A 12,741-nucleotide genomic window follows, 5' to 3' on the forward strand; every position below is an offset into this window, starting at 1 on the left:
TGTAACCTTTTCTCTGTTGAATCTGGTCAGGTAATCTCATTATGATTCTCGATACTTCTGATACACCTTGTAGAGGTCACTCGTGGTTTTTTCAAACTGTCGGCTGCTGGCAAATTGTAGATTGAATGTGTCAACCAAGTCCGCAAACGTGGATATACTCCCATTTGGTAAACCCACGAACCATTGTAGAGCAGGTCCTATTAGTGTTGATCCAAAGCCCTTACACATGCAAGGCTCTCGATATTCCCTTGGAATTGGCACCGTAAACATTCGTTGTTTATACTGAGCAATGTGTTCTTGTGGATCAGACGATCCGTCGAATTGCTTCATGTGTGGTACAGTGAATCTTTTTGGGATCTCGACTAAAGCAATGTCGTCAGCGAAGGGCGAATCGACATAACTTGTGGGATTTGCCTTCTCCAATGGCTTTGGAACACCAGGGATACGTTGAATCATAACTTTTACCGCCTACAACTCTTTCCTTACTAACTCAGGAGTTTCTGAACGTGACTTAGATTTTTTGTGTCTATGACTTCTTTTTCCTGTACTCTTCTCTGTTGTACCATCGTGTGTGCTTTCTCCCTGTTGGTCTACGTTGGTGTGAGTCTCCAAGACATGTTCATCTTTGTCTGTTATGATGATCTCGTTTTTGTGCAGCTGTTCTTTCTCCTTTCCGTCATCGTCGAACAGTCGTCGTGCAACGATCTTTGTTGCTTGTTTAGTTTTGCCCTTGTTGTTGGACTTGATCGTAGTTATTTCTTTCTTCAAACTATCGTTATCAGACCGTAGAGTCTCCATGTCAGTCTGCAACTTCTTTATAGCTGCTAGTAAGTCACCATTGTCGCCTTGTTGAGACCCTTCTCTCTTCTGTTGTGGGGTGTCGTCGTCCATAGCTGTTAATCGAGTTAATTCTTAGAAAAAGTTCCACAGACGGCGCCAAACTGTTTTGGTAGAAAATTGTAGGTTTTAATTCTAAGAATAATTTAATCGATCAATAATATGACACAAGTATAAAAGACTAAAGACACGAGAAATGTTGACGCGGAAAACCTCCGTTAAGAAGTAAAAACCGCGGGTGGAACTTTCCCCAACCAAAAGTAGAGTTTCACTATGTAATAATTATGAGTACAAGAGCGTATATTCTATGTTTTTCTGAGTAGATGTGGTGTGTTTTATGTCTAACACTTAACTTGTATTTATAGTACATATCAACAACTAAAATCCCTATTTTTACTCTATGCTCCACGTTCAAATTCCAACGGCATGTCCTCCTATTTCTTCGGGTTGGACTCCTTCTTCAAATATGTTTGATATTTGACCCTTTCTTAATCCTTATCCTTATCTCTGCTATGTTATCTCTGCTATGTTGACAATTTCCCAGCTTGTTCCTGTCTAAACTTTCTTGTCTTACCTAGTTGTTGTCATGTCTTCACGTCCTAACTGGTTATCGTCAAGTCTTCACGTCATAGAAGGTTGTCGTTAAGTTTTCTAGTTGTCGTCGTGTCTACAAAATGTGGTCATAACATGTAGTGAGGGGTTCCGCAATATTCTGGGGCCAGATTAGCCAAACAGCACTAGTACCATAGGCCGAACTGCTGTACATTTATGCTACCGATTCTTTTTTAATACAAACACGAGCTTGAAATATGCAGAGTGTATTTCTGAGGCACGACACGGGGCACCAATTATGATCCACTGATCCAGTTGTTCAGAGTACACCTTTTTGATTTATAAAACTGTGTTAAGTATGAGCAGTCGATTATAGATAGCTGAGAGCGCTTAGACTGAATCTCAGCCAGCCATTTAGCTCAAGTTTAAGGATTCATTGCCAGTGATCATATTTTGTTTCTACTTTTTATGTATTTTTTGGTTCTGCGAGTATGTGTAGATTTTTGGAGGCATTTTATTCCTAACTCAGAAAATACTAATTAGATTTGATCGATTCTTTCTTAGAATATTTTAAGTTCATTATAAATACCATAGCAAATAGTATCTTGTTTCTTTACTCGTACAATGACCAATTAATGATTCCTGTTGTCTATAGTGCTGCCCTAGTAGTTTTCTTGGCGACTTAATTTTTCTTTTTGTGTTAGACTGTTAATCTCGAATTGCTTAAACATTTGATTAGATAATTAAAACACAGTGTGATGCTTTGTGAATATCAGGCCAAGCACTAAAATAAACATAGATTTGCCTAGGCAGTGAATGATGCTATACTAATACCATGCCAAAAAACCCAACAATACTACAAATAGCAGATTTGCAGGCGAAAGATTCCAAGTTGCCAGGCCACTGAACGAATTAATTTAATTAAGTGGTGTTGGAAGTAAAGAAACAGACATTTTGATTCAACAACACCAGCTACATTTTAAAAGGAATTGCAGACTAAGATAGCGACCTTACTTGCTGTTTAGGTTACGTTATCTTTTCGATAGCATCTTCTTCTTGGTTTTAGGTATATATGTCAGCAGATCCTAACACTGGGGAAATATTTAGTAACTAAATTCTGAAAATGTTGGTATTTCGATTCATTCGATACATGTATTCAGAATTTTTATGAATTTGTTTTGGATAAAAATTTACATGCTGCTATTCTTTAAGATATCTTTAGGGGGAAGGATGAAACGTTTTTATGTTGTCGCAGATAGAAATTTAGAAATTTACAGCAATACGCTTGTCTACAGACTCTCAAATCTTTAACCTCGTATAGTATACAAGTGTACCCATTAGGCGAATTATTAATGCAACAAGAACGTTATTCTGGCAAAATACGATATCAGAAGATATCAAAATACGAAAAAGTAAATATTATTGCTTTGTCAAAAGATTATCTATGTATTTATGCAACAGGATCCAGCAATACAATATTGCAAATGTCGAAATATAAAGCATGGTCTTGAAATGAAATGATGCTTGATACAAAGGACAAACAAGAATGCCGGCTAACATAAAAAAAATGCGGTACAGCCCACATATGGAATAAATTTAAATCACTAGAAGCTTAGTATAAAACAATTACAGCATTCATTATCTCCAAGACTCTGATCACATTTCTTGCAACTGCAACTATCTTTGTAGTACTAGTACAAAGACCATACAAGAGGTTCAAGTCGTTGGTAACATAAAGAATAAATAGCCGGTGATTGTGTTTACTGATTTTTTTTTATTTTCCTTTTGAGAGCGTTGTAAAAATGGGAAGCAAACAAGGGATGTTCGGTTATGCAGATGGGAAAGACAAGTTGTTAATGCTTGCAGGTATTTTTGGAAGCATGGGAGATGGGCTGCAGATTCCTCTGACGATGTTTGTTCTTAGCGATGTCATCAATAGCTATGCTAACCCGGATGCAGGCGTCTCCCTTGCCACTGTTAACAAGGTCTGTGAATTTACTTGACTACTGCATTTACGTTGTACTGAATTAGTTTTATAACATGATATACTTAACTTGTTGAAAGTATTTATAATTTTTCAGTTTTCACTAAGGCTGTTCTATGTTGCAATTGGAGTTGGACTATCTGCCTTTGTTGGTCAGTTTATATCTTCATTTACACATCAGTTCGTTTATGAGAATACTTGAAGTGCACAACTGGCGTACAGTAGAGATTGATTAGAATCTGCTTGTTTCTTTTTCGCCTGTGTTTAATTTTGCAGAAGGGTTATGTTGGGCCAGGACTGCAGACAGACAGACTTCTCGTATGAGAGTGGAATACCTGAAATCTGTTCTTAGACAAGATGTCGGCTTTTTTGATACTCAAGCAGCTGATTCCTCCATAACTTTCCAAGTTGTATCGACCATATCTTCTGATTCCAGTACAATTCAAATTGCTATTGGTGAGAAGGTACTTACAATCCTCTTCTTTTACACTAAAATCAGATACTAGAACAGAAGAAGGCAACCGGAATATCTATCTAGGTAGATAATCGTTAACATTCTAAAACAGTTAAAGAGTTTATGATATGTATCCTTTCCAGTCAAGATTTGATAATTTGATTTTAAATATCGTTTTTGATTTTTATTAATTGCAGATACCTGATTGCCTAGCATACATATCATCGTTCTTCTTCTGTCTCATATTTGCATTTACATTGTCATGGAGGCTTACGTTGGCTGCTATTCCATTCTCCTTGATGTTCATTATCCCCGGGCTTGGATTTGGTAAACTCATGATGGACGTGGCAATGAAGTCGATTGAATCTTATGGGGTTGCTGGTGGGATTGCTGAACAAGCAATTTCTTGTATAAGAACTGTGTATTCCTATGTTGGCGAGAACCAAACGCAAGAAAGGTTTAGCCAGGCACTTGAAACAACATTGGAACTTGGAATTAAACAAGGTTTTGCTAGAGGATTGATGATGGGAAGCATGGGAATGATTTATGTTAGCTGGGCTTTTCAAGGATGGATAGGTTCTATTCTAGTTACTAGTAGAGGAGAAAAGGGAGGAAACATATTCGTTTCTGGCTTTCTTGTTCTCATGGGCGGATTGTAAGTGAATTCTTCAAGGAACTCGTTGTGCTTTCATTTCTCGATCTTCCAAATGATGTATATTGATGTAGGCTTCTTCAATTAAATTTAGTTACCTCACTAACATTAATGCAGGAATATTTTGACCGCCCTTCCGAATCTCACAGCTATTTCTGAAGGAAAATCTGCAGCCACTCGAATCAGTGAGATGATTGGGCGAAAACCTTCAATAGACAATGAAGATAAAAAAGGGAAAGCTTTATCATATGTGAGAGGAGAAATTGAATTTAAAGGCATCTACTTTAGTTACCCATCAAGGTCTGATACACCTATCCTTCAAGGGTTGAACCTTAAAGTACCTGCGGGGAAAACTGTGGGCCTTGTAGGGGGAAGTGGTTCAGGAAAATCAACTACTATTGCACTGCTCCAAAGATTTTATGACCCCATTGAAGGGGAAATTCTTTTGGATGGATACAAGACAAAAACACTTCATCTTAAATGGTTAAGGTCCCAAATGGGATTGGTTAACCAAGAGCCAATTCTTTTTGCAACATCTATCAAAGAGAATATACTTTTTGGGAAGGATGGAGCATCTGAGGAGAATGTGGTGGAAGCGGCAAAGGGTGCAAATGCACATGACTTCATTTCTAAGTTGCCTGATGGATATGAAACTCAAGTAAATGAACTTTCACCCCTATTTGTTTGCCAGCTGTTTAAGCACCTTATTTTTCCTTTATTGTTTGAAACTGAGTTTTCTCTTTCATCTTGTAGGTTGGGCAATTTGGTTTTCAGTTATCTGGAGGACAGAAACAGAGAATCGCCATAGCAAGGGCTTTAATTCGAGACCCCAAAATTATGCTGCTTGATGAAGCTACAAGTGCATTGGATGCAGAGTCTGAACAAATTGTACAGGAGGCCATTGATAAGGCATCAGCAGGGAGGACGACAATTGTCATTGCACATCGCCTCTCCACTATTAGGAGGGCTAATCTAATATTCGTTCTTCAATCAGGAAAAGTGGTTGAATCAGGTACACATGATGAACTTTTAAGAAATAGTGGTGGAGAATACTTCCAGATGGTGCAGTTGCAACAGTCAGCAACACAAAATGAAGTTAAAGGTAACTCAAATAATTCATTGAGTGGAAGAAGTCAATACAGAATGAGCGTTCCATCGAGCCCCTTAAGTATTAGATCAAGTGCACCAAGCACTCCAGCATTAAACCCTTTCAGCCCAGCATTATCCATGAGTGCCCCTTACTCTGTGCAGTATGATGATGGTTATGACAGTGACATGGATTATTTCGAGAAATCATATCCTTCTACTTCACAGTTACGCCTATTAAAGATGAATGCTCCAGAATATGGAAGAGCATTGCTTGGATGCATAGGAGCAGTAGGCTCTGGTGCTGTACAACCAATAAACGCATACTGCGTAGGCGCTCTTTTATCAGTTTACTTCAACCCTGATAAATCATCCATTAAATCTGATGCAAGAACCTACTCCTTTGCCTTCCTGGGCGTGGGACTTCTGAACTTCGTTACTAGTCTCGTGCAACACTACAACTTTGCTGTCATGGGAGAATACTTGACAAAAAGAGTGAGGGAAAAACTTCTTGAGAAGTTATTGACTTTTGAAATTGGTTGGTTTGATCAAGATGAGAATACAAGTGCAGCCATTTGTGCTCGAATTTCAACTGAAGCCAACATGGTCCGTTCCCTTGTTGGGGACCGGATGTCGTTGTTAACTCAAGCATTTTTTGGCGCTGCCTTTGCTTATATTCTTGGACTCGTGCTCACATGGAGGCTTGCACTTGTCATGATGGCAGCACAGCCGTTTCTCGTCGGGAGTTTTTACGCTAGAAGTGTGCTTTTAAAGAGTTTATCTGTAAAAACCCAAAGGGCACAAAAGGAAGGAAGTCAGCTAGCAAGTGAAGCTGTCATCAACCATAGAACTATTACTGCTTTCTCTTCTCAGAAGAAAATACTGGGCCTCTTCAAGGCAACCTTGGAAGGCCCGAGAAAGGAGAGTATCAAACAGTCTTATTATTCAGGAATTGGCTTGTTTAGCTCCCAATTCCTGGCAGCAGCTTCCTCGGCTTTAGCATACTGGTATGGGGGAAGGCTACTAGAACAAAACCTGATAAAACCAAAAGAACTTTTTCAAGCTTTTCTAGTGTTGCTTTTTACTGCATATACAATTGCGGAGGCTGGGAGCATGACTAAAGATATATCTAGGGGAAACAATGCTGTCAGTTCACTTTTTTCAGTTTTAGACAGGTACACTGAAATAGACCCGCACAAACCTGGAGTTGATGCAGGGAAAAAGAGTATCAAGGGCCGTGTAGAATTGAAAAATGTTTTCTTTGCATATCCGGCAAGACCTGATCAGATGATCTTTAATGGCTTGAACCTTAAGATCAGAGCAGGAAATACAGTAGCACTAGTGGGACAGAGTGGTTCTGGAAAATCCACTATAATTGGACTTATCGAGAGATTTTATGATCCACTAAAAGGGTCAGTACATATTGATGAACGCGACATAAAGGACTATAGCTTGAAAACACTGAGGGCACAGATTGCATTAGTAAGTCAAGAGCCAACCCTTTTCGCAGGAAGTATCTATGAGAACATTGCTTATGGAACTGCAGATGCTACAGACTCTGAGATCAGAGAGGCTGCGAAGCTTGCCAATGCACATGAATTTATAAGGTATGAATTGTTTCAGTAACCATTTTTTCCTTCCAAAAGAAACTATTTGCAATATTTTTCAAATTAAAAACTCATTATCATGCTACAAATCCTGAGCAGCAAACCTTTTGTATTAAATTACAGTGGGATGAAAGAGGGATACAATACATATTGCGGAGATAGAGGAGCTCAGCTATCTGGTGGTCAGAAACAAAGAGTAGCATTAGCACGAGCAATATTAAAGAACCCCTCCATCCTGTTGTTAGATGAAGCAACCAGCGCTCTCGATAGTGTATCAGAGAGTTTAGTCCAAGAAGCACTTGAGAAGATGATGAATGGTCGAACATGTATCGTGGTGGCTCATCGTCTTTCCACAATACAGAAATCTAATTCAATTGCCGTGATCAAGGAAGGCAAAGTGGTAGAGGAAGGCTCACATTCTGATCTTTTGTCAATACGCGGTGGAGCATATCAATCTTTGGTTCAACTACAGGGTAGCAACTCCTCGTAGAGGTAATACAGTTTTTTTTTTGTTGGATGTAAGTACATTACTCATGTATCTGCTATGTAAGTCAATAGCTTGCTTGTCTTCAAATGACAAAAAAAGAATCAACCAAAATTTTGCAAGTAGAAAAGAAAACTGGCTATGCCATGAAAAGTTGGTGTAATGCCAGAATCTAGATTGATTTATATAAATGTAATTGTAACCTTTCTACCATCACCGATAGTTGAATACTAAATATTACTACCTGATGTATGACCATGTCATGATTTTGTGTAATTGAGTTTGCCTTATTACATGTAAAGCTAGAAGCTAGAAGATGAGCAAATTTCACCATCACGAAACTAATCAAAAAGAACTTGCAATATAAGCATAGAACTTGCAAAATTAGGACTGAGAAACAACATTGGTTTTCATAAGAGATTGTCAGTACATTGATATTATCCTTCATCATTCAAAACGGAGAATTATTTAAATTACTAAAATCATAATAAATATTGAATATATATCTCAAAATCGGTGTTAAAAAATATTTTTTTTATCAAGTTCCATACATTTTTCATTATTTACGGCCAAATGAAAAAATCATGAATTCTAGTACTTTAGATAATATAATGAAAATTTTACAATTTTATCCACTAATTATTTTATCCAATCGGAAAGAGATATGGAATAAAACAATAAATCTGACGAATTGATACTCTGTTTTTGTTTTCCAGTCATTGGTGCTACCTGCCTCGTTTTGCTTATGCTCTATTCATTGTCCCTCTAGAAGCAAATTCTCTAGTCCTAACGAGATTCATGCCTCTATTTTACACAAAAAATGAAGAACAAACCCATGTATATCCCGTATTTCCTTGAAAAGTGATCAGAGCGGGCTTTTATGAATCTCATTTGCAAACTACTCTAATTGTCGATAAAACTTTACAAGTGAATCTCAGCTATATCTCACAATTGTATCCAAATCAACCACAATTTATTCACATAATTAATACATTTACATACTTTGCCTCAAACCAAATTATGTGTACTCTTTATTATACTCAGTTATTCTGTATATTCTAAGTAACCATTTATAAACATAAGAGCACATTCCACAAATATTTTGGCGATACAACTTAAAAAGAACCTTTAAAGGAAAGTATACAAGGAAATGGTAATTATAAACATTACATAAATTATATTACAAGTTGATAACTCGGTTTCTTCCCAGGTCTTCTCCTTCCTCACACGCGCTGGGACCCGACTTCTGTAGCGGTTGGAGTGTGATTAACCTGCTAAGTAGGGGTCTCTGCAAAACAGAACCGGAGGGGATTGTTTCCCGCGGCAACTCCGGTGTAAGAATGAGAAATGGGTTTTCTTGAAGGAGAAGAAGAAGAGGGAAGAAGGAGTTATTCAAAAAATATGTGAGGGTGTGTGTATAGCCTATAGGTGTGTAGCAGTCAAATATTTTTCAACCCCTAAAACCCTCTTTTTGGGGCCTTTTATAGGTCCCAAGATTTAGGGTTTTTGGGGTTTGTACCTCTTCATCCTAACCTTTGATCATTCTTGGTTGGTGATAGGTTGGACGGTCCAGATGGGCTGTGTGGTCAGGTGTCCTTTCTCCATCAGAGTTGTCTTGGGATGTTTACCAATGAACGGCTGGGATGCAATTGTTCCATTTTGGGTAACATGAGACAGTTGACTCTTTTGTCCTGTGCCACGTGGCACCGGGGACCGGCCCAAGACCACCCCGGCTTGGGTCTGGGGTGTTATCTCTTTTGGGCCTCTGTTCTTTTATCTGGGCCTGATTACTTCTGGCCTATCATTTGCCTCCCACTCCCTTATGCGGGTTTTCCCGGATGGGGGAGTAGTTGTCTTGGAAAAATTTTCGTTTCTTTGATTTGTCCCCTGACCCCGGGATGTCGTTGGGTACAAGTCCCCGGGGTGGTGTTTGGGTAGGCCCTTTGGTTCTTGGCCCTTTGGAAAAATTTTGTCATTTTTCCTTTGACTTGTGGCCCCTAACCCCTGGGTGTTGTTGGGTACAAGTCCCCGGGGTTGTGTTTGGGTAAGCCTTTTGGTTCCTGGCACTTTGGAAAAATTGTCATTTTTCTTTTGATTTGTGGCTCATAACCCCGGGGTGTTGTTGGGTACAAGTCCCCGGGGTTGTGTTTGGGTAGGCCTTTTGGTTCTTGGCACTTTGGAAGAATTTTGTCATTTTTCCTTTGATTTGTGGCCCCTAACCCCGGGGTGTTGTTGGGTACAAGTCCCCGGGGTTGTGTTTGGGTAGGCCTGGGTGCATATGTGACAGGTGGGTAGTGTTTTAGTGCTTTTCCCGGAGTGTCAGACGGCGGTTGAGCTTCTTGTACGAATGTATGTGTAAGTATATGTATATGCACGAAACGTTGCAGTTTTCCCCCCCTTTTGCCTCAAAAGTCGCGCCTGTTAAATAATTACAGCGCTGTAATCATTAACTGCAGCGGTTATTTTCTGGACGCTCAGGATTGTGCCACATGTCTTCGATCAACGGCCCAGATTGCGAGGCAGTTGAGTCGATTACCTCTCCATTTGCGCCTATAAATACTCCACATGTCTCATTTCTTTTCACTTTACGCAACTGCAAACACGAAAATTTCCTGCAATTTTTTCTAAGTCGGATTTGGGAGCTTTTTCTTTGAAGCCGCCTTATTCTCCTACTTTCTTTTAAGTTTCTAAATTTTTCTTCGTTATGTTCTTTGTTTCTTCATGATTGTTTGGCGAATATTTGTATGTATAGTTTATCTGATATAATTTGGGGTTTTGATTTTGAGTGTTTTGACAACCTGAGGAGATACAACATGAAGCTGAATCTGGAAAAATGTGCATTCGGGGTACCTTCAGGCAAATTCCTGGGATTCTTGGTCAGCGAAAGAGGAATAGAAGCAAACCCGGAGAAAATCAACGTCATAATAGAAATGAAGATACCTCAAACGTAGAAGGACATCCAGAAGTTGGCAGGATGCCTAGCGGCCCTGCGAAGGTTTATCCCGAAGCTGGCGGAGAGATGTCTCCCATTCTTCGAGTTGTTGTAAGGCGCCCGGAACAAGAAGTTAGTGGATTGGACTCCGGAATGTCACACAGCTTTCGAGGAAATCAAGAAGTACCTGATGAACCCCCCGATGCTTTCCAAAGCCAAGCTCGGAGAGCCTTTATCTCTCTACATCGCCGTTGGCCCCAAGGCCGTCTCTTCGGCTCTGGTCCGGGAGGAAGGAGGAATGCAGAACCCCATCTACTATGTCAGCCAAGTCCTCAAGGACGCCGAGACTCGGTACCCAAACTTGGAAAAATTCGCCTTGGCCCTCGTACACTCCAGTAGAAAGCTGAGGCAATACTTCCAAGGCCGAGAGATCAGAGTGGTCACAGACCAGCCGCTCAGGAGAATCATCCACAAACCGGATGCCTCCGGAAGGTTAGTTAACTGGGCCATCGAATTAAGTCAATTTAACATCAAATTTGTGCCACGCACGGCGATAAAGGCCCAGGCCTTAGCCGAATTCGTCATGAAATGCACCTTCCCGGAGCGGCATCTACCCCCCAAGAAATAGTCCCAAAAGGAACCAACCCAGAAACGGATTTCTGGAAGCTCTATGTTGATGGATCATCCACGGCTGGAAGGTCCGGAGCGGGCCTCATCCTTATCAGCCCGGAGGGCTTTACCATTCAACAGGCAATAACTTTTGCTTTCAAGGCAACGAATAATCAGGCTGAATATGAGGCACTCATCTCCGGGCTTAAATTGGCAAAATCTCTTGGTATTTCAAAGATGACCGTCTACAGTGATTCTCATATCGTGGTCAAGCAAACCAGTGGAGAATATATCGCGACAGATCCAACACTGGCACAGTACCAGGCAATGGTACGAAACATCTTGGAGGCCACTCCCGACATCACCATACTTCAGATCAACAGAGAAGAGAACTCCAAAGCAGATGAGTTGTCTAAGCTCGTGCAGAATACTTCGGACCTCGCCGGTTCAGTATACTTCAAAGAACTCAGAGTACCCAGCACAGAGCGAGTTGAAGTCTTGTGCATCGGGACCCCAGACAATTGGATGACTCCCTACATAGCTTACTTAAGAGATGGGACGCTCCCGGAAGATCAAAACAAGGCTAGGTACTTGAAGCACAAAGCCCCTCGTTTCTTCCTAGAGGATGGTCAGTTATATAGAAGGACCTTCTCAGCACCCACCCTGAAATGCGTGGACCCAGATGAGGCCAATTATTGCCTCCGAGAGGTTCATGAAGGCATCTGCGGAGACCACCTGACGGCCAAAGCTCTAGCTTACAAAGTCATCAGACAAGGATATTACTGGCCCACGATCCACTCGGACTCCATCGCTTATGTTAGGAAATGCCCCAAATGCCAGAAATTCAGCAACATTCCCAGGCAAAGCCCCAGCCTGCCAGCATCGGTATTATCTCCGATTCCATTTTCCGTTTGGGGCATAGACATCATGGGCCCCTTTCCTCGAGCAAGAGGTGACCTCCGCTACGTCCTGGTAGCCATCGATTACATAACAAAGTGGGCAGAAGCCAAGGCTATGAGAACAATCAATCAACAAGATTGCATCAAGTTTATGGATTTAATCGTCATGAGATTCGAAATCCTGGTAGTTCTCATCTCCGACAATGGCCCACAATTCGTGGGATCCGAATTCGAGGCATATCTGAAAGAGCTCGGAATCAAGCACAAAAGAGCATCGGTTGCACACCCTCAAGGGAATGGATAGGTTGAAGTAACTAACAGAACCATACTTCGGGGCCTGGAAAAAAGGCTAGAGGAGTCCAAGAAAACTTGGCCGGATGAGCTTCCGAAAGTCCTGTGGTCCTACAGAACCACCCCCAGGATGGGAACGAATGAGACCCCCTTCAAGCTTGCGTACGGTACCGAAGCCCGCATACCAATCGAAACCGGGTCCCCTTCCCATAGGGTCATTAACTTTGACGAGATCTCAAACATTGAGGGACTTAAGACCAACCTGGAGCTCCTAGATGGAGTAAGAGACAAGGCGGTAAAAAGGATGGAAAATTACAAAGAAAAGACAAGACTCTACTTTGGGAAGAAGGCAAA

At 40.7% G+C, this 12,741-nt stretch overlaps 2 protein-coding genes across 2 annotated transcripts; both read left to right on the plus strand.

Annotated features, from left to right (window-relative positions):
• Nucleotides 1-3,191: 3,191 nt before the first annotated feature.
• On the plus strand, nucleotides 3,192-7,891 carry LOC141685445 (putative multidrug resistance protein). The gene is made up of 7 exons (XM_074490545.1): nucleotides 3,192-3,374; nucleotides 3,471-3,525; nucleotides 3,650-3,837; nucleotides 4,025-4,482; nucleotides 4,597-5,137; nucleotides 5,233-7,172; nucleotides 7,296-7,891. The coding sequence occupies exons 1-7, from the start codon at nucleotides 3,192-3,194 to the stop codon at nucleotides 7,660-7,662; spliced, it is 3,732 nt and encodes a 1,243-aa protein (XP_074346646.1). The 3' UTR covers nucleotides 7,663-7,891.
• A 3,285-nt stretch (nucleotides 7,892-11,176) lies between these two features.
• Nucleotides 11,177-12,400, plus strand: LOC141685446 (uncharacterized). The gene has a single exon (XM_074490546.1). It carries the CDS (start codon nucleotides 11,177-11,179, stop codon nucleotides 12,398-12,400), a length of 1,224 nt encoding a protein of 407 aa, XP_074346647.1.
• The last annotated feature ends 341 nt before the right edge of the window (nucleotides 12,401-12,741 follow it).

This window comes from Apium graveolens, chromosome 9 (genome assembly GCF_009905375.1).
Source record: "Apium graveolens cultivar Ventura chromosome 9, ASM990537v1, whole genome shotgun sequence".
Lineage (NCBI taxonomy): Eukaryota > Viridiplantae > Streptophyta > Magnoliopsida > Apiales > Apiaceae > Apium > Apium graveolens.

Excerpts from the sequence above, each read along its gene's own strand:
- LOC141685445 (XM_074490545.1), top strand. The coding sequence starts at position 3,192 with ATGGGAAGCAAACAAGGGATGTTCGGTTATGCAGATGGGAAAGACAAG. Across the intron at positions 3,375-3,470 it reads CCCTTGCCACTGTTAACAAG|TTTTCACTAAGGCTGTTCTA; the intron begins GTCTGTGAATTT and ends ATAATTTTTCAG. Across the intron at positions 4,483-4,596 it reads CTTGTTCTCATGGGCGGATT|GAATATTTTGACCGCCCTTC; the intron begins GTAAGTGAATTC and ends ACATTAATGCAG.
- LOC141685446 (XM_074490546.1), top strand. The coding sequence starts at position 11,177 with ATGCACCTTCCCGGAGCGGCATCTACCCCCCAAGAAATAGTCCCAAAA.